The sequence below is a fragment of the Notothenia rossii genome (genome assembly GCF_949606895.1).
Source record: "Notothenia rossii genome assembly, chromosome: 2".
Lineage (NCBI taxonomy): Eukaryota > Metazoa > Chordata > Actinopteri > Perciformes > Nototheniidae > Notothenia > Notothenia rossii.
In genome coordinates, this window is record NC_136904.1 from 7,084,168 (window position 1) to 7,103,300 (window position 19,133).

Genomic DNA, 19,133 nt, shown 5'->3' on the forward strand with positions numbered 1-19,133 from the left:
TTTGCAAGTTAGTTTTTATGATTGTGTGTTAAATTATTATTTTATTTATTTCATTATTATTTTATGAACCTGATTATTATTTTTGTTATTTTTTGATAATAACACAATAAGATAGTTATTAGATAGTTAGTGTTATTAGTATTTTAATAATTATTTTTTCTTACTATATGTTTTTTATTTTCTTCTTCTTATTATTATTATTATTATTATATTTGTTATTATTTTGTACCTGCTTGCCCTTTTAGGTGCCATCCAAGAACACTTATTTTTCCAAGCTTCGAGTGATCACTTTATGCTATCTTGCTTTCTATATTTTCATTTCATTTCAAACCTTTATTTAACCATGCAGGTAGGTCCCATTGAGATCATTGATCTCTTTTTCAAGGGAGACCTGCAGTAAGTAGGTTACATGAAACATAAAACAACATAAAACAATAAAGGACATCATACATCATATTTACAGGGCCACATTTACATACCTATCGACATTTACAAGTACCAACCGTATCAAAGAGCATTTCACCTATCCGAGCTTTAAAAACATGCAGGGAACCAAATTGCTCAGTTTAAATTATATTTGAAGACTGTTCCAAGCAAGAGGAGCTGCGCACATAAAAGCTTTCATACCTAAGTCAGTCCTTGCACTTGGCACATGTAACAAAACCACATCATGAGATCTCAGGCAATAGCTACCTGCAACTCTATGTGATCAGAGAGCAGATATAAGATGGGAGTTTACCCAACATGGCTTTATATATGAACATGTACCAATGACTGAGCCTACGTACAGTAAGTGAAGGCAAACCTTCCTTGGCATACAGGGTACAGGGATGAGTAAGTGCTTTACAATTAGTAACAAATCTCAGTGCACTGTGATAGGCGGCATCTAACTTGTTCAGGACATGGGCAGGTGCATTCATATAGATCAGATCCCCATAGTCCAGCACAGGTAAAAAGGTCACAGTGACTATAGCCTTTTCCTGGCCTCAAGTGAGAAACAGGACTTGTTTCTGAAAAAGAAACCTAGCCTAACCCTCAGCTTCTTAAGCAGATTATTGACCTGAAGTTTAAAAGAGAGACAATCATCAAGCCAGGTATTAATAACAGGCAACCGAACCTTCAAGTATTTTTCCTTTAATAATTTGTTCCATATCACACCATCTCTCACAAATTGCCATTGAACCACCAACCTCCTGTCTCTTAGACATCTGTTTAACCTCAAAGCCAAACACACAGACATATAGCAGGTGGGTTTCTACGTATATTAGGGTTAGAATGGGACAAGAAGCTTTTGTTATATCTCTCACAGACTCCGCCCTCTACTGGACTCTAGGGGTACTACCCCTTGGTCATATCATTACATGTTACATTACATGTTACTTGTTAGACGCTTTTATCCAAAGCGACTTACATACTCAATACTGTGGGCAATCCCCACAGGAGCAATTTGGGGCGAAGTGTGTTGCCCAGGGACACAACGACATGCTGACTGCAGTGGGGTTTGAACCTGTGACCCCTGATCCGAACACCAATGCACAACCCACTGCGCCACACGCCGGCTATGAATCAATTATACTGAAACATGTTCAGGATGCTTTGGCTCAAAGGGTACGTGGATGTCTAATAGTCAAAAGGTTGGTGGTTTGATTCCCAGCTTGGCAAAATGTATTTTGGAGAAACCTGTTTTAAACGAATGAACGGGTTTGCTTTGCTTCTTTAGTTCGCAGTTAGATGTTGTAATGGGGTAAAACCGGTAAAAACCAATGCTTAGTAATCTAATCTACTATCAAGTGTTTGAACGCTCATTTATTAAGTCTTCCAGCTTCTTTTGTTATAGTTATGGATGTTTTGTTTGTAAAATAGTACCATTGAGCAGATCCTTGTTATCCAACATGTAAGCGCACCCTATGTAATTGTAAAATGGTCTATAACGAGGGGTTACGTATGATAACCCTTGTTATATCTCTCACAGGCTCCCTTCCTCTACTGGACTCTAGGGGTGCTACCAGACTGTATATATAAAGGGTGCTACTGCTACCCCTTGATCATACCATGCAAGCATTCATCCTGAGACTTTTATAAACGTAGCCGGCCCCGGGGGGCGGGCTATGGAAAGCCAAAAGTGCCATAATACGGGGGTGAAAAAACGCGCGAACATACGGGGAGGTCCGTTTTTTCGCGCGAAAAAACGCGCGAACATACGGGGAGGTCCGTTTTTTCGCGCGAAAAAACGGGCCAATATACGTGCGAATGTTCGCGCGGTTTTTTTATATGATAATGAGCCCCTCCTTCTGATTTCCTTAGCCAATGAGTTCAAAGTGTCTGTAACCAATCAGTGAAGGGTAAAGCCAGACCAAAACAATCTGTAGATGAAAAGTTCCTGACATGGTGAGGCTGTGCTGTAAATTGTGCATTATTCCAGATTCAGGGGACTAAGTATTAATTTGCCTTTGAATATAATAAATATATCAATCAATATATCAATATAACCTGCCTTCATTGTTTTTTTTTTAAATAAAATGGCATTACCCTTTTCCTTAAACCTCTGGAGTGTGAAGTGAAGGTATTTTCTCAATTTTTAGACGTCTCCTTAAATCCACTTTTAAATGTACTTCTTATAACATGGCATGGTGTTACATGTCAAAATGTTCAGTAGTCTCTGGTGTTGCTAGAAATGCAAATTCACTCACCTTAGAGCACTGTCTTATGAGAAACCTAGCTTAGAAATCCGATTTTTGGAAAACTTCAAAACTGTTGTGAAACACATATGTACTCATGTCATCCATTTTTTTTGGTGTTTCAGATTTTGTTCACCAAAGTCTTTGGTTCACAAAAGTAGTGAAATATATCAATTACACTATAAGCCTATATAAAAGTGTTGTTCATGTCTAAAATGAAAATGTGTAAATTATAATTTAGAGTAAAATATTTCCATCCCTCTACTTTCACCACAGAAAAGTTACATCAGGACTGAATAATGACTTCATATTCCATACCAAGGTTTATGTGATGTGTACAAATACAAATTCAGCATTTCACCTTTATTTTTCAACCAACTATTTATGTTAACATATGAAACTGTAAAATCTCAATATTTCCAATATCAGAACTTTTTCAACCAACTATTCATTATAAATGTAAAGACAGGGGGTCTTTGTCCATGGTCTTTGTCTGTCTTCCAAGACAGTGGGTCTGGCTGCTGTGTAGGTGGGGCTGATGGTGCATGGCCTGCTGGTGGCTGTGTCGGAGGGAGGTAGGTGGGATTGTCCCGGGTTGATGCTGGTGGCTGGATTGGAGGTACGTCTGCTAGGCGAGACTTCTTTGCTGGCTGGGTTGATCGCGATGGCTGTGGTGGAGGCCTTTGTACCGAGGTGTATCTTGATCTTGTGGCAGGGACAGATGGAGGCCGCTGTAGTGATGCTGGTCCTTTGGTCCTCGGTGGTGATGGCTCTGGTGAAGGCCCTTGAGCAACGGTAGATCTTGACCTTGGTGCAGGCACAGATGGAGGTTCTTTCTCCTAGGCCCAGGCAGCTGTGAAATCTGAAAGAAATATAGGACAATAATTACTACTAAGTTCATTCAAATAAAGTTCAAGTGGAATGTTTCTAAAGCACAAATAACAATGCACAACTAAAAATAAAATGGAGAGGCGGGACAGGAGTCTCTCTCTTACACAGGTATTTTCCAGTTATTTCCCATTCAATATAAAGTCACAGACACAAATATAACTACATCTATAGGTGTGTATGTGTGGGACGAATACAAGTTGATGTTATTCATCTACACATGTTACCTCACTTTTACACACAGAAATCACTTTTACACAGAGTAAACGTTTACTAACGGAGAGTCTATTTTGTCACAAGAGAAAGTTCATGACTATCGATAAGAATACAAACAATACCTATGTGGGATTCACCATCAAAAAGTTTGTTCTCTTTTATCCTCCTAATGACACGCTCTACATGAACCCTCAGTCTGGCAATGGCCTGTGTCTCCCTCACCTCATAGGCTGGCATTTGCTTCTGCTTTGACAGAAAAGGTGGGCAGTACACCTTGCATTTGCAGCAATCGCTGATCAGGAAGCTCTTATCTACCATCACTGCTATGTTTTCAGTCAACAATGCAGCTATTCCAGATTGTTTGAAAATCTCCTTGTCGCTGACAGAACCACCATACAGACTGGAAACAAATGTCACTGCACCATGTGGGGCTATGCCAACCAGGGCTTTCATGGTGCAGTGAGATTTCTATGTAGAATACATTTCACTTTGGAGGAGGAGTGAGGATGGTGTTTGACACCTCAGCTCTGTGCAATCCAGGATCACCTGTGTGTCTGGGAAATCTTTGAATGCCTCTGGGAGGTGGGCTTGAACTTCTGCAGGTGTAAGCCAGATGCACTGTGACCCCAATAAAGTTGTAAGAAAACTTGTCCATGTTGCAATGATGCGGCTCACAGTGGACTGGTGTACGTTGAAGCGGTTTGCAAGGTCCCTCTCTTTCAAACCCACCGACAGGAAGCATAGAAAAAGGAAGAACTCGTCAATTGGCTGAAGCAGCTGTCTCTGGAAGATAAAAACAAAAAAAGGTTACTATATTAATGTCATGAGTGTAGCACACTATGGGAAAAACATTAAGTTGTTTTAGTTCTCTGATGTATTCAAAAAGGATTGAGTACTTTAGCCTTTTAGCCTACACAAAAGCAATGAAATGTCGGAGAGACATTTTCCCTTCAGTTTGTGTTTAGATTGTGTGTTAAAAGAAACGTAACCTACCGTTGATGGACGTGCGTGTGTAACCACTTCTTCATTACTCTTGGCAGTTGATATCGCTCTAGTAACACAAACCATTTAATGAATTGAAGGCTCAATTAAAAACCAGAAGGCCATCAGGTGGTTATAGCTCGGGAATCTGTACACAAAAGACACATGTCAGTCATTAATTGACAGTAAATACAATCGTGTTAACTGTAACACATGGGCTAATGCTTTCCTCTTGTTTGCTATAATACATTACAATTCAAATAGACTGAGTAAGAAGGCACTAGGTGCAGGTATAGTAATCTACAGCAGTAAAATGTAGCAACTACATTAGCAGCAGTAATAATAATCTAAAACATACAGGGAACATTTTACACACAATGACTACGTTTACTCTTCATTCTTACGTGTGTAACTGGGGGAAACGCAGTGGATATTGACATACTTTTACTTTGGTAAGGTTTTGAAGATTTCCACTTGTAGTAAAATATTATCAGTATGTTGTTAGTATTAATATGTTTTACTCCACCACATTTAGTTAACCTTCATAGTTTCTAGTTACTTTTTATATATGAAAACACAGGATTTATGATTCTACATGTTCAGTTCAGGAGTATTTTAAAACCATAGTATTTGTACTTATACTTCAGTTAAGTTGAGTACTTATTCCAACACTGCATGCATATAGTCAGCGGTCACACGGCAGGTAAACAGGATTCTTTATAAGCTAACCCATCTCAAAAACTTGGATAGAATTTAGCCAAAACATTACCTTGTATAGAATCGGATGTTGTCGTCGGAGCCAGCAAACCTCTGTTAGCAAAACTCTCGCTGGACTCTTAACTCCTGCAGTTGCTTCTGCAGATCCTCCACTGTTTTGGAGTTGTCTTCTGCAGCTTGAGAGGACATGTCCAGTGAAGCTGGTTCTGGGTCTATCCGCCTCATGCTGTCCCGCACTCTGCGTCTCTGTATCCACATCTGCTGGGCCTGCAGCTGTGCCCTGACAGATTCAGGGCCAATCTGGTTATTCCCAGCCACTATCTCCTTGATGAGGTCGTCTAGTGTAGCATCTGAGATGGTGGAGTATGTCCCAGAGCGCAGCATGTGGAACTGCCTGAAAAATAAACATGTTTTAAATATATGAGACCTACGGTATTCAGATTTACTTTACAACATGCATAGTGTAACATGGCTACAACCCCTCCTTGGGATGTTTACAATAAATTGAGACAAGATGGCACTTCCAATGTTGAAGACATTGCTACATACCTCAATCGCCGTCTCACTGTGCGCAGAGATACTTTTAATATCTGTGCCATCTTTGTTGCTGTAAAACCACAGCTCCTCAAAAAAGAGAGTTGCTCTCTGGAAATGCTGAATTGTGGGGGACCTCGACCACCCAACAAAATGAGTGGGGCGTGGTAGCCAGAATGACCTGCAACAACAGCAAAACATTAGATTACATTTATTGTCATTGTTGTAAAAGCAACGCATTTATGCCGTTGTGCCAGAAACGCACACAATGCGTCTATTTTATTGTCATTGCCCAGCCTAAAGATACTTTTAAATGAAATGCAGTTTGGCATTAAACCAGTGGACATGCAATACACTATAGTTGTAGTATACAGTAAGAACAAAAGCATAAATGTGTATGGGCATAGAGATACATAGTTGCAGTCTGTGTCTTCCAACCCTGAAGACAGAGACTCCCCCTCTGGCACCCTTTCAATGTCCTCATTCACACGTTTGATGATACGTGGTGTACTACAGATGGCCAGACTGCCCTCGACGGGGGAGGGGGAATAGCGTCTCCTCTACTGTGGCAGGATATAAAGGTGGAATTTGGAGTACAGTTTTAAGTGGACAACTCGAGACTCAGAGCGTCTCACCAGAATGTTGTAATTAATAGCTGGCAACTACAGATTAAAAAAGGTGTTTATATTGGTATTACCCATATTTAAAACAAATAATTACTTTAAAATGTATTGGCCTGTTGGACACTTAGTACTCAACAATACTAGCACTGGTTTATCAACGAAAGCCTATGCTAAAGTGAACAATTATCACATCGACCTACCTTGTTGTGCGGGTGTGGTAGGCCAAGATCTCCGGACTTCAAGTATATATTCCCGAAGGTCCTGAAGTAAAAGATCAGCTGTTGGGACGTTAATTAGCCTGCCCCGTGACCACTCGAGGCTCCTTTCCATGGTTTCTAACCTGCCAGTAAACGGTTTGGTGAAATAGGGGAGAAGACAGAATTTGTAAGTGTGAAAGATCTCACACAACCTCAGTTTAGGTTACATGCAAAAACAAACTACATTCCTTTGTGTTGGTAGTAGTGTTAACTGTGTACGTTATTCTCCCGACCAGGAGAGAAGCTTTAAAATAGGAGACTAAATGGAGTCTCTGTGAAAGTTCAATTGGGTACTTTAATTAAAAGAGGCGCGGTAGTGTTACAGACAGAATATTGTTCAGTCAGACAAACAGCTGTGATCTGGCTCTCCTCGATAGGGAAGAGAAGAGCCCGGATCTCTCCTCCGGTGCTGTTTATATATCGTCTGCTGGCTCCTCCCCGCCAGCCGGCTCGCCTCGTCTCTAATGTCCGTTATTGCATTTAAACAGAGGATAGGTTCTTTTCACATTCAATATATGCTTAACACGCAGTTTCTCCTCATATTCTCTTTCATCACTCTTCATTTAACACATTCTAAACGCTGTAATCAATACTCTAAACAATACTTCTCGGCTCGTTTGGTTTCCGGTCATTCCGGATGTTGTCACATGCTACTCTCGTCTGTAAATAATGTATTCAAATAAACTGTACCTTCATTTAATATTCAGCATGGTAGTATCTCGACATCTATAGTTGTAGTGTTAAGTCAGTAGGCTTCGGTTTGCACCACTCTCTCATTTCGCTACTAAATTCACCTCTTCAGGAAATCGTATATTAGCCACATGCTAAATGCTAACCGGAGATGAAGGATTTTCAGAATAAAAGCTTAACTGCTTGTGCACAAGAATTTCTGGTTTTTCAGTATAAAAGAGCATTAAAACTGACGGCATGTTTAAACTACATTTCCCCATTAAAACATTGATTTTAATTTCTAACAGTAGCAATAGGCTTGGCCCTTACCTCGTTACTGTGGATTGTAACACGGCATGACCGGCATCATCTGTTTGGAGAAGTCTTGTGCAGTCATTTATTGTCCTTTTGCAACGCAAGATGAAGTTTCTCGTGGACATTTTTCCGGCTGCTGCTACTGCTGCTGCATGCTTATAGAGAGGCGAAGTCCCTCCCTTTCCGGTTGAGCTCCATGGGACCTTATTTTTGATTTTTGTCAATTTAAAAGATAATTTTGCAAGTCAAAAAAATTTAAATGTGTCGTAAAACTGTGAAGTAACACTTTTTTTTTGCCTGAAACCAGTCAATGACCTACATCTCCCGTCGCGCACCACACACCAAGACGGCCGTCACGTTGGCACATTTCACTTATTTCTAGTTGCGTATTTTTCATAGTCTTATATTTCAACAGTTTTACGACAAACTGAGTTTTTTGACATGGAAGTGATTGTTTAAGATGACAAACATCATAAGTGTAATTCGTGGCACAATTCAAACGGGATCAAAAGATAAGTTTTCTCTCAAGATATATTGCCTGATCTTTTCCCTAACAGCCCTGATACCGAAAATTCATGGTATTTTTCTTTCTTCAGTGTCTGGAAAAGCACAATTATGTTGTTTTTCCGGTTTTGTAGACAACGAAAAAAGTAAACAATCCTTCCTTTCTAAAACAGAACAAAGAACACAAAAATGATGCAATGTGCAATTGCAATTGCACTGAAGAGAAACATTCGAATTAAAAAATTTTTTTTTTTATAAATTAATACATCTGAGGCTGATCAATTCCCATTTATTTGAAACATGAACGCAGGCGACAGGCTACCACCTTAAACAACTGGAGAACAGACAGCTGTTGCCAAGCAGTTGGGACAATTAAGGTGAAGCAGACCTTGGAATACTTTGCATTTATACAAAGATTGTAAGTGAATGAAAAGAGATAACACAAAAAAACGTTTCCTTTCCGAGACTCGAGCCCGGCCCTCCCGGATATTAGACCCTTTGACCGTTAGTCTACAAGCAGATAGTGGATAGATTTAGTTTGAAAGATATAACTGGAGTCCACCCACGCAGCGTCGAAGTGCGCATATTTTAGATATTTAATCATATATTTTCGAATATAAGGGGTAGAAAATATGATTCAGATAACCGCATAAATATGTGGGCACATTTTCAATGTATATTGTCTTGTATAAATTAAGTTATACTCTCGAAGGCATGTTTATGTTAAATATTGTATATCATTACAAACAGCAGAGGGCAGTATAGGACACGGAAAGGCCTCAGTGGGCATGCCGTAAAAGGGAATGTGTTGCTGAGCGCATGCCGTAAAGTAAGTGTTGTTATTATGTGTCTGCCGCAGACTTGGCATTCTGGCTGGAACGGCAACAACGTTCCCTCTGCTTCATTCATTTCTCCTGTTCAACAGGTTAGTAGTGTGTACAAAGATTATGTCATATTTCGATCTAAGAAGTGTTTTTGAAACTGTTCTTTATGTGTAGTTTAATGTCATTCTGTCAGCTAGTTCGGCTCCACTACAGTGGCTAATGGCGTCCGCTAGCTTCTTTGTTCTTCTATGTTACTAGGTGTATGACTCCCGTGCAGTAGTTTGGCTTACATTTCAAGTGTATTCTCCTTGTATAAATATGTGAAATGCTGGTCTGAGTTCATAATTGTTCATATTATTGAAATTCTAATAGCGCGCTAATGCTATGCTAATATTGTGCCTATGATGTGCTGCGTACCGGTACGCCGAACCGGTACTGGACTTGTAAAAAGTTTCGGTTCAAGTCCGGTTAAAACCGGAACGTCGGGAACCGGTACTTACGTATATTCTCCTTTTTGTTCTAAACCATCTAAAACCTTCCATAGATCGAGAAATTTGCGCTGAGAAAAGACGAAAAACATTGTTTTGGCTTCTGATATGGCGGCCATTACTGAACTCACGAAGTCTCGCAAAATATCGCAACTGCTCGCGAGATCTGTGTGACGTCAAGGGAAGCTGGCTTAGACATAGTGGACACTGACAGCGTGGGATGCTGGTTGCCATATTTGGTAGTGTAGCTAAGCTAACTCCTTTGCATGTATGGTGATATAGTGTCTGCCGAAAGAGCAACACTTCACCCAAACAATGTCAATATGCTGTTGTTCTTGAACAAGAACACATAGACTTGTACTCTTGCAGATTGAGTCTTGTATGTACATCACTATGTATGTAGTTGTGTTGTGTAGTTAGTAACACATGTAGAGTTATAGAAAATACATGGTGTAGACACAAGTTGGAAGGGGGCACAATAAACCTGACGAGTTTGAATTTGAGTTGATTATGAGTTTATTTTCAATTGATAATTAGCTCACAATAAGTTCACTTTAGTTACTCACACAACTTGACCCAAGTCCGGACTTATAAGTCCGGACCTGAACCTGAACCTCTGGACTTGAGTCCGGACCTGAACCTGAATGTGAGTCCAGGTACACAGCACTATGCCTATCAGTGGACAACAGAGCCAGGTTAAAGTGAGTACAGTCAACCGGGTTGTGTGTGTTATCACTGTATTATATACTGGAAATGAAGAAGGCTTTAATCCTTCATAAAAGTCATAATATGGCATGTGGATTTATTTCCATTTTTGATTAGAGAAAAATACGTCATACAGTTATTTTGATTTGCTAAATGTAAAGGTATGTTTTTTTTCCTTCAGATTTCACAGCTGCCTGGGCCTAGTGGCCCAGAGGTGGCGTTTATCCAGCAGCCAGAACCTTCATCTGTGCCGGCCCCCAGGTCAAAATCTACCGTGGCTCAAAGACCTCCACCACAGCCATCACCACCAATGACCATAGGACCAGCATCCCTACAGCGGCCTCCACCTCCATCTGTGCCTGCCACAAGATTAAGATACACCTCGATACAAAGGTCTCCACCACAGCCATCACGATCAACCCAGCCAGCAAAGAAGTCTCGCCTAGCACACGTACCTCCCATCCAGCCACCAGCATCAACCCGGGACAATCCCAGCATCAACCCGGGACAATCCCACCTACCTCCCTCCGACACAGCCACCAGCAGGCCATGCACCATCAGCCCCACCTACACAGCAGCCAGACCCACTGTCTTGGAAGACAGACAAAGACCATGGACAAAGACCCCCTGTCTTTACATTTATAATGAATAGTTGGTTGAAAAAGTTCTGATATTGGAAATATTGAGATTTTACAGTTTCATATGTTAACATAAATAGTTGGTTGAAAAATAAAGTTGAAATGCTGAATTTGTATTTGTACACATCACATAAACCTTGGTATGGAATATGAAGTCATTATTCAGTCCTGATGTAACTTTTCTGTGGTGAAAGTAGAGGGATGGAAATATTTTACTCTAAATTATAATTTACACATTTTCATTTTAGACATGAACAACACATTTATATAGGCTTATAGTGTAATTGATATATTTCACTACTTTTGTGAACCAAAGACTTTGGTGAACAAAATCTGAAACACCAAAAAAAATGGATGACATGAGTACATATGTGTTTCACAACAGTTTTGAAGTTTTCCAAAAATCGGATTTCTAAGCTAGGTTTCTCATAAGACAGTGCTCTAAGGTGAGTGAATTTGCATTTCTAGCAACACCAGAGACTACTGAACATTTTGACATGTAACACCATGCCATGTTATAAGAAGTACATTTAAAAGTGGATTTAAGGAGACATCTAAAAATTGAGAAAATACCTTCACTTCACACTCCAGAGGTTTAAGGAAAAGGGTAATGCCATTTTATTTAAAAAAAACAATGAAGGCAGGTTATATTGATATATTGATTGATTTATTTATTATATTCAAAGGCAAATTAATACTTAGTCCCCTGAATCTGGAATAATGCACAATTTACAGCACAGCCTCACCATGTCAGGAACTTTTCATCTACAGATTGTTTTGGTCTGGCTTTACCCTTCACTGATTGGTTACAGACACTTTTAACTTATTGGCTAAGGAAATCAGAAGGAGGGGCTCATTATCATATAAAAAACCGCGCGAACATTCGCACGTATATTGGCCCGTTTTTTCGCGCGAAAAAACGGACCTCCCCGTTGAAAAAACGGACCTCCCCGTTTTTTCGCGCGTTTTTTCGCGCGAAAAAACGGACCTCCCCGTATGTTCGCGCGTTTTTTCACCCCCGTATTATGGCACTTTTGGCTTTCCATAGCGGGCCTACCTGAATGCGCGTGCATCTCACCGTATAAACGGAGGCCTCGCCTCTCGGAATACGCGAGAGAGAGAGAGAAGTCATAACAAGTGGTACAGGAGCGGTAGACGACGTGTTTTTCGGATGGAAAATGAGCCAAATGCGAAAACGCAGTGATGCACTTCAACCAAAACCATGCAGGCAGTGATAAAGCGCACCATTTGTAAAGGCAAACTATCCTTTAAAGCAAGGTCAACAAATAATCTCCATTTCGCCACTTAAAAACACAGTATCTAATATTAAGAGTTGCGTGAATTTCATTCAAGGCAAGGCAACTTTATTTACTTAACACATATTCAAAGTAGTACATTCACTGACATGAATGACATGGATATGGCGCCACCTTGTGTCATGTTTACAATGCAGATTATTGACATTAGGTCATTATCCTGGTGATCATTTCGCAGATAAACCTAGTAAACCCGCCCCCTTTAATAAAAACGTCTCTTTTGAACGGCTCTTTGAAAGGAACGGAGCCATAAGGTCCGGCTCCCTTCAAAGAGCCATAATTTCCATCACTATGTGATATAAAAGTGACAGAGTCACGCCTTGTGTGGCACGTAATAGGTTAAGTGCAGGATTCCAATGGTCAAAGTTGAGACAGCTTCGTTCTTTGGAGGTTACATTTCCAGTCCTTCCTGCTTGCAGAGCCAAGCAGTGTGAGCCGCAGACACCACCACCATGACGTTCCGTGGAAAACAAACCTTCTTCTTTCTGACGTCTGTGTTATTCCTCTATGTTGCTGCAGATCCACATGGTAAGTGAAGTAGATTGCTTATTTATTTGGCAACACGTTTATGCAGATCTGGCTGCAAGGTGGAGTTGTAGTTGATTTTCTTTAAATGTCTTTTAAGGCGAGACACGGCAGGCAAAAACATCGTTTTTCATGCACTGGTCAACTTTGAGATTTTGTGCTATTTTGATTGCATAACATGTTTTCTTTCAGGCTTTTGGAAGGAAAACGTAAAAAATACACATTTAAGTGTTTATTTGACTATAGTTGTCTATTTGCGTCTGTAGATTTCTCCTAAATTCACCAAAAGTTAGCATTCTAACGTAACATAAAGTACCGCGACCGCTGTTTTTCACCATGTCATCAGAGATATCGTTGGAAAGCTCAATCTCTCCTGCACAATCTCATCGGATCCATGGTCATTTCCTTTGTATCAGCAACCAATCGTGAAAGTACAAAGGGGTCTTAAACCAAGAAACGAAATCTCATTGGCTGGTGTCAATTTCTGACAACGTGATTCGTTCAGATGTGTCACGTGGTGTGCTAAAACACTTCCTGGTTAGCTTTCCACTAGTGATGGCCATGGTGATGGCGAGCTGAAACTTTATGAAGCTTTGAAGCTTTCCAGCCAATTGGTTCGCAAAAGGGTTCATCTCATGAGGCTTCTTCATGGGCTTCATTTGAACACAAACCCCCTGTTGGTCAAAGTGTGTAAAACAGGCAGATTTTACATCTCAACAGTGTGCTCTATCTCACACCGAGTTCCCAATGAGTAAAGCCTTAGAATAACTCTAAACAACAAACATAAAATCCTATTTTCATGTTAACAATATTGTTTTTATACCAGTGGAACGATTGTGATTGAAAAGCCTAAGTAGGCTGGTAAACATTGCAAAGAGGGATTTGTATTCCTTAATAATATTCATAAACTTAACCATGTTGTAGCCTGAGAAAGGCTAAACCATATCAAAGAATATATTTATTAACTACATTATCTCATTTAGCTGTAGATTTTATAAACAACAAAAAAGTCGTATTGTTCAGTCGTTGAACCAGGGACCCTGCGGTCATGAGTCAACTGCTTTTCAGCTGAGCCATAGCCCACAAACTGAATCCACCCAAAAACACTGGAGCATATTTATTCCTGTATTTATTCCTGTATTTATTCATGTTTGTATTTCTACATTTATTTATGCTTGTATCCATTTATACTTATGACATGTTCTGACCTCTATATAAGCGAGGATCTGAGCTCTTTTAATTCCATCGTGTCTCCTACTCTGAGTCCGGGATTTCCACTTCAGTAGCACGTACGTACATACATACACCAAACCTTCCAGTTATATTCCTATCAATATTATGAAGGCTTTTACAAAAGGGTTTGTTCATATATCATTCCTAGCCTGAATTATATAACATTGTATACGGCCCAACAGCCCAAAACTTCACAGGTTTGGTAACGATGCAGCCATCAGCGCATCTAAGCGTATTATGGGATGTCCTCAAATGCCGTTGGCATGGCATTCGCCATCAAGTTAGTTCAAAAGTTTGCAGTTCAAAGATTCTGCTGCTTTTCCAAGCCTTTTTACTTTCTTTTTTTTGTTCATGTATCATTTCAATCTAAATTCTTCACTTTCTTCTTACACATTACATCAGCTTTTCAGCATAAAGCATTCCCACTAGTAATTTCTTCAGGAATTGCATTCTCTAGTTAAACATGCTATTTCAGAAAACTTGTAATAAAAAAAAACTATTGCCTTATTGTAAGTAATTAACTGGAGACATTTCTAGCTGATATCTTGAAGTTAAAAAAATTACCCTATTCACCTGGGGGTGTCTCGCCTTAAAAGTTCTATGACTGGAAGCTACCTGTTTGCATTTTCTTACGCCTCAATCGAGTTGACCTTTCAGCCACTGACGATCGTGCCTATGTCCAAAGGTGAAACATCTCTGCCAAACAGCAAATTAGGATAAGAGTTCATGCTGGAGTTAATATATATATATATTTTTTCTGTCTTCATGTAATGCAGGATAAGATGATATTCAACTAATTGTTGCCAAAGTGAGTTATATTTTTGATTTATTTATACAAAAGCATGGCAAAGATTAAAGTAAGCTTTAACTGTGCTCGACCATAGACTGTATATAAATGGACGTGGTGACGCCACCCATAGGGTTTGACATGGCTGAAATCAATTGCAAAGTTGTTTATTATCTAAAACGTTTCCATTTATTTGTTCCAACATAATCTAGAACCAGCCAATGAACACATGTTGCCTACATGAGGGAAATATATGCGCTACTTAGCTATAACACATGCTATTTTCCCAGGTAAGTTACACTGATACATTGCATTACATTTAGATTCTGAGTCAGTCCTAATGTCCTCACAGCACCTGAAGTCCACACAAAGCTGGGGAGCCTGAGAGGTCAGACTCTGAGTGTCAAGGGGCAGGAGAGTGGGGTCCATGCCTACCTGGGTATCCCATTTGCCAAGCCACCTGTGGGCCCCGCTCTGAGACTGGCTGCCCCCCAGCCTGTGGAGGGATGGGAAGGAGTGAGAGATGCCACCAAGCAGCCACCCATGTGAGGCCTCCACATGCTACAGGTGTTGCATACCTTCCTTTAAAATGATATTCAATACTCACTGAAAATCATGTTTCTTTTTCAGGTGTGTTCAATATAAAAAGTTCGCCTTAGATGTGTTGGAAAAACTTGGAGGCCTGGTCGTGGATTTGCCAGACATTTCAGAGGACTGCCTTTACCTCAACATTTACACTCCTGCCGACAGAACTCCCGATGCCAAGCTTCCGGTAAGTTGCTCCATGTCGTGAGTGATATTCAGTTACTTTGTTCAGGTTTGGATAAGGATTCCTTCTGAATAATCCATACTGAGGGACAATGTAAGTTTTTTAAAACCATACCCCAAAGGGATTGATGTCACAATCTGTGTTATTATCTAGTCATATTAAAGTCTTTGTTAATGTGGTTTATTGAGAATCTAAGTAAGAATGTGCCTTCAATGCTTATTGAAAAGTTTAAGGGCTTACATTACCTTACCAGGTCATGGTCTGGATTCATGGTGGAGGGTTTGCTATGGGGTCAGCTTCTACGTTTGACGGCTCCGCCCTGGCTGCCTACCAGGATATGGTCGTAGTTCTGATCCAGTACCGTTTGGGACTTCTGGGCTTTCTCAGGTTAAAACCACTCAAATCAATAAGAAGAATTAGAATTACCATACTAAAATAATATCTCACTACTTTGGATTTGATGTGAAAAAATTGTCACTTTTACTAGACGGTGAACCATATAATTGTATGCCTTTCCAGCACTGGAGATGAGCACATGTCTGGGAACTTTGGCATGCTGGACCAGGTAGAAGCTCTAAGGTGGATCCAGCAGCACATTCACAACTTTGGAGGAAACCCAGATTTAGTTACAATATTTGGGGAGTCAGCTGGCGGAGTGAGCGTATCTTTACTGGTAAGTATCAATCTGCAGTTGAATACAACAGAAAATGACAAAGTTACTTCTGTCATCAGAACCTTACATTTTCTTTGTTGCTTGAATCGACAGCTCCTCTCACCGTTGTCTGATGGCCTCTTCCACCATGCCATTGCTGAGAGTGGCTCTGCTGGAATGGATATTGTTTTTGTAAAGGATCCTCTAGCAGTAGCACAGGTTAATTATAAGTGTGTGTAAACATTCTTCAGTGCACAACACATTTGTTTTTCTAAGTCGTTAAGATGGATCCCACGTGTATATCTCCTCAGATGGTGGCAAATATCTCTGGCTGTAGCCTCGAAAGCACACAGAAGATCGCTGATTGCATGAGAATCGTCGACATAAAAACTATTGAGGCTTTGGGAGAGGTGAGATATTGAATGCAAATAATATATCGATTTCTTTAGTAGGATTTCTTTTTAATAGGAATATTCTGCTAGATTTCCATGAGTATTTATATAAACTTTTACTTTTACACATTTTTTTCTTAAGGATCAAACCTTGAGAATCTCTTTAAATATTGATGGACACTTCCTGAGAAAAACAGTGGACGAGCTGTTCCGTACACATGAACTTCTTACCGTACCATTCATGACTGGCTTTAATAGTGATGAAGGGGGCTGGATGCTTGCTGATGTAAGTACAATTGCTAAATTAGCACTGATGTGTATGTGACTGAAGAGCTTAACATGATCATGTGTTGTCTCTGTGCTTGTCTAAAATGTGAATTGTCTTCCCTAAGTATTTAGCTCCTCCAAACTGGACAGAGGGGATAGATAAGGAGCATTTGATGAACCCTCTGTACCTCTTCTTCCCTAATGTAAGGCAGACTGTTCTGGACATTACAATGTTACAATATACATCATGTTGAAACTTCTTTGACAGATGTTTTGTTCATTTTTTTCCAGCCCGAAGATGCAATCATTAGAGAGTTAGTGTTAGAGGAATATATTGGAACGGGTGAAGATCGTGTGAAAAATAGAGACGCGTTCACCGAGCTGTTAGGGGATATGATTTTTAACATTCCTGTCATTAAGACCGCTAGTGTCCACAGAGGTATTTATCATGCAAATATTTTGAGGAACCATTGTTAAATATTTCTTGCCACACACTTTTAAAAACAAAATATCTCATGTCCAATCTTTTATTAATAGATGCAGGTGCTGATGTATACCTGTATGAGTACCAGTATCCTCCACAAATCCTTAAGTCAAGAAGGCCAAGCTTTGTTGGGAGTGACCACGGAGATGAGATCTTTACAGTTCTCGGTTTTTGCTTTACAACTACCCATGTCACATTATCCGGTAAGTGAAATATATAAATCACAATTTGAATAGACCACCAGAGATCTGCAAAGTGTTTTAACAGATTATCCCAATGTTAGAGCCATGCACTGAGGAGGAGGAACAGCTTAGCAGAAAAATGATGAGCTATTGGAGCAACTTTGCTCGCACAGGGTAGGAATGAACCTTTGTTACAAGATAATACACACATGGAGATAAGGCTGTTTATAACTGTGATTGTGTGTGCCTGTTAAGGTCTCCTAATGGGGATGGGCTGGCCCACTGGCCAAAGTACAGCACAGGAGAAGAATACTTGTCAATTGATTTAAAGGAGCAGGTAGCTGGCCAGCACCTTAGGGAGAAGCGGTTTGTCTTCCTGACTCAGACTCTCCCAGAGAAGATCCGACAACACAAAGAGAAGATGGAGCGCAACGAGCTGTAGAACAATCTCCGCCACTTTTCTCCTCTCCATCATTTTCTGATTCAGTGATTCCATTGTTAAAAAGTCAGTCAAAAGGCATAGCATAATATTCATTAATACAATCAACATTTGTGTGGTCATCTGTGGCTTATAAAAAGTACTCTTATTAATTACATTTATACAATTTAACTAAAATGTTTAATGTTGGGTAATAACCTTTTATTTTAGATAGTTTCAGGCAAAACTTCTTTAAAATCTAGAAGCTTGAAAATAAATGCCTCCTTAATTAGTGGGATACTTCTAGTCTGTGAAATGCACTTAATAATCTGGATTCCCATATCAAATAAAAATCTTCTGAAGCTGCAGTGTGAAACATTGTACTAATTTATGTGTCTGTTTCCCTCACTCTTTACTGTATATGTCATGCAGTTTTTATTCTCAATTCGCACCAAGAAACACACACAAAAGACACACACACGGTGTGATATGTCCAACACTCAGGTATGAAAGGTGAGCATGAGACCAAAGAAGAAATACAGTCAACAACATTTAAAAAAAAAAAAGTTTTTTTAATTATCTTTTTACCGAGAAGAGCTCTCAAACTGAAAAGCTCCCTGAAGTCCCATGTGAGCCGTTCAATAGGCCATTCATTTTCGACAAAATCAGGTGTATCGCATTGAAAATAGTACAAAGCAACACATTTTCCAAAGGCAATTCAAATGGCACGGAGGGTGTTCAGACATAGCAAAACAATTGAGAGGAAACTAATAAAACTAAATACATTTAAGTTTTTTTTAAGACGATGCTTTAGCAGACAATTTCTTTTTGCAAATGTTAGTAAAGCTGCAGTCTGATATAAAAGGGCTGGCCAGTGGTTTTAAATGTTTCGCGATACTGCCCAGAAAAGTGCACTTGGGGTCAAAAAGCTACTGAGCAACACCTTCAGGCCGTAATGAGACACACAAACACTTACTTGGTTCTTTGAGATGCACTTTGAGCTGTTTGTATAGTGTTCAGTTAGTCTGGAATCAAGTTCAAAACGAATTGGAAAACTGGAGGAATAGCTTT

At 39.8% G+C, this 19,133-nt stretch overlaps 2 protein-coding genes and 2 long non-coding RNA genes across 9 annotated transcripts; 3 read left to right on the plus strand and 1 right to left on the minus strand.

The window, feature by feature from the left end:
- The first annotated feature begins 2,108 nt into the window (after window positions 1-2,108).
- Window positions 2,109-2,510, plus strand: LOC307030559. The gene is made up of 2 exons (XR_013805693.1): window positions 2,109-2,166; window positions 2,209-2,510. It is a non-coding gene; the product is annotated as an uncharacterized lncRNA (long non-coding RNA).
- A 522-nt stretch (window positions 2,511-3,032) lies between these two features.
- LOC307029236 (uncharacterized protein) lies at window positions 3,033-10,587 on the minus strand. Of its 6 annotated transcripts, none has more exons than XR_013805262.1 (8): window positions 9,707-10,587; window positions 7,894-8,081; window positions 6,838-6,977; window positions 6,030-6,195; window positions 5,533-5,874; window positions 4,776-4,911; window positions 4,512-4,565; window positions 3,033-3,540 (listed from the first exon to the last, which is right to left on the minus strand). XR_013805262.1 is itself a non-coding variant. In XM_079665004.1 (6 exons), the coding sequence occupies exons 4-6, from the start codon at window positions 4,808-4,810 to the stop codon at window positions 3,123-3,125; spliced, it is 507 nt and encodes a 168-aa protein (XP_079521130.1). In that variant the 5' UTR covers window positions 4,811-4,911; window positions 5,533-5,874; window positions 6,030-6,195; window positions 6,838-8,081; the 3' UTR covers window positions 3,039-3,122. The 6 variants fall into 6 exon arrangements, 3 of the variants coding, with proteins under 3 accessions (XP_079521130.1, XP_079521128.1, XP_079521129.1); XR_013805263.1 differs by having other exon boundaries at window positions 4,458-4,565; XR_013805264.1 differs by having other exon boundaries at window positions 3,034-3,540; window positions 4,329-4,565.
- Window positions 8,088-11,114, plus strand: LOC307029238. The gene is made up of 2 exons (XR_013805265.1): window positions 8,088-9,307; window positions 10,581-11,114. It is a non-coding gene; the product is annotated as an uncharacterized lncRNA (long non-coding RNA).
- A 1,456-nt stretch (window positions 11,115-12,570) lies between these two features.
- Window positions 12,571-18,438, plus strand: LOC307029051 (fatty acyl-CoA hydrolase precursor, medium chain-like). Its single transcript, XM_079664629.1, has 13 exons — window positions 12,571-12,881; window positions 15,251-15,443; window positions 15,529-15,670; window positions 15,921-16,054; window positions 16,187-16,340; window positions 16,434-16,538; window positions 16,631-16,729; window positions 16,854-16,997; window positions 17,104-17,181; window positions 17,270-17,417; window positions 17,516-17,665; window positions 17,746-17,818; window positions 17,900-18,438. The coding sequence occupies exons 1-13, from the start codon at window positions 12,806-12,808 to the stop codon at window positions 18,084-18,086; spliced, it is 1,683 nt and encodes a 560-aa protein (XP_079520755.1). The 5' UTR covers window positions 12,571-12,805; the 3' UTR covers window positions 18,087-18,438.
- The last annotated feature ends 695 nt before the right edge of the window (window positions 18,439-19,133 follow it).

Bases quoted from the DNA above. Each gene is read 5' to 3' on its own strand.
- LOC307029236 (XM_079665002.1), bottom strand. From the start codon at position 9,928: ATGGCAACCAGCATCCCACGCTGTCAGTGTCCACTATGTCTAAGCCAG. The intron at 8,082-9,706 runs GTAAGTACCGGT...ATCAAAAATAAG, and splicing joins GAACAAAAAGGAGAATATAC to GTCCCATGGAGCTCAACCGG. The intron at 6,196-6,837 runs GTAGGTCGATGT...CTGTTGTTGCAG, and splicing joins TACCACACCCGCACAACAAG to GTCATTCTGGCTACCACGCC.
- LOC307029051 (XM_079664629.1), top strand. From the start codon at position 12,806: ATGACGTTCCGTGGAAAACAAACCTTCTTCTTTCTGACGTCTGTGTTA. The intron at 15,671-15,920 runs GTAAGTTGCTCC...TTACCTTACCAG, and splicing joins CTCCCGATGCCAAGCTTCCG to GTCATGGTCTGGATTCATGG. The intron at 17,182-17,269 runs GTAAGGCAGACT...ATTTTTTTCCAG, and splicing joins TGTACCTCTTCTTCCCTAAT to CCCGAAGATGCAATCATTAG.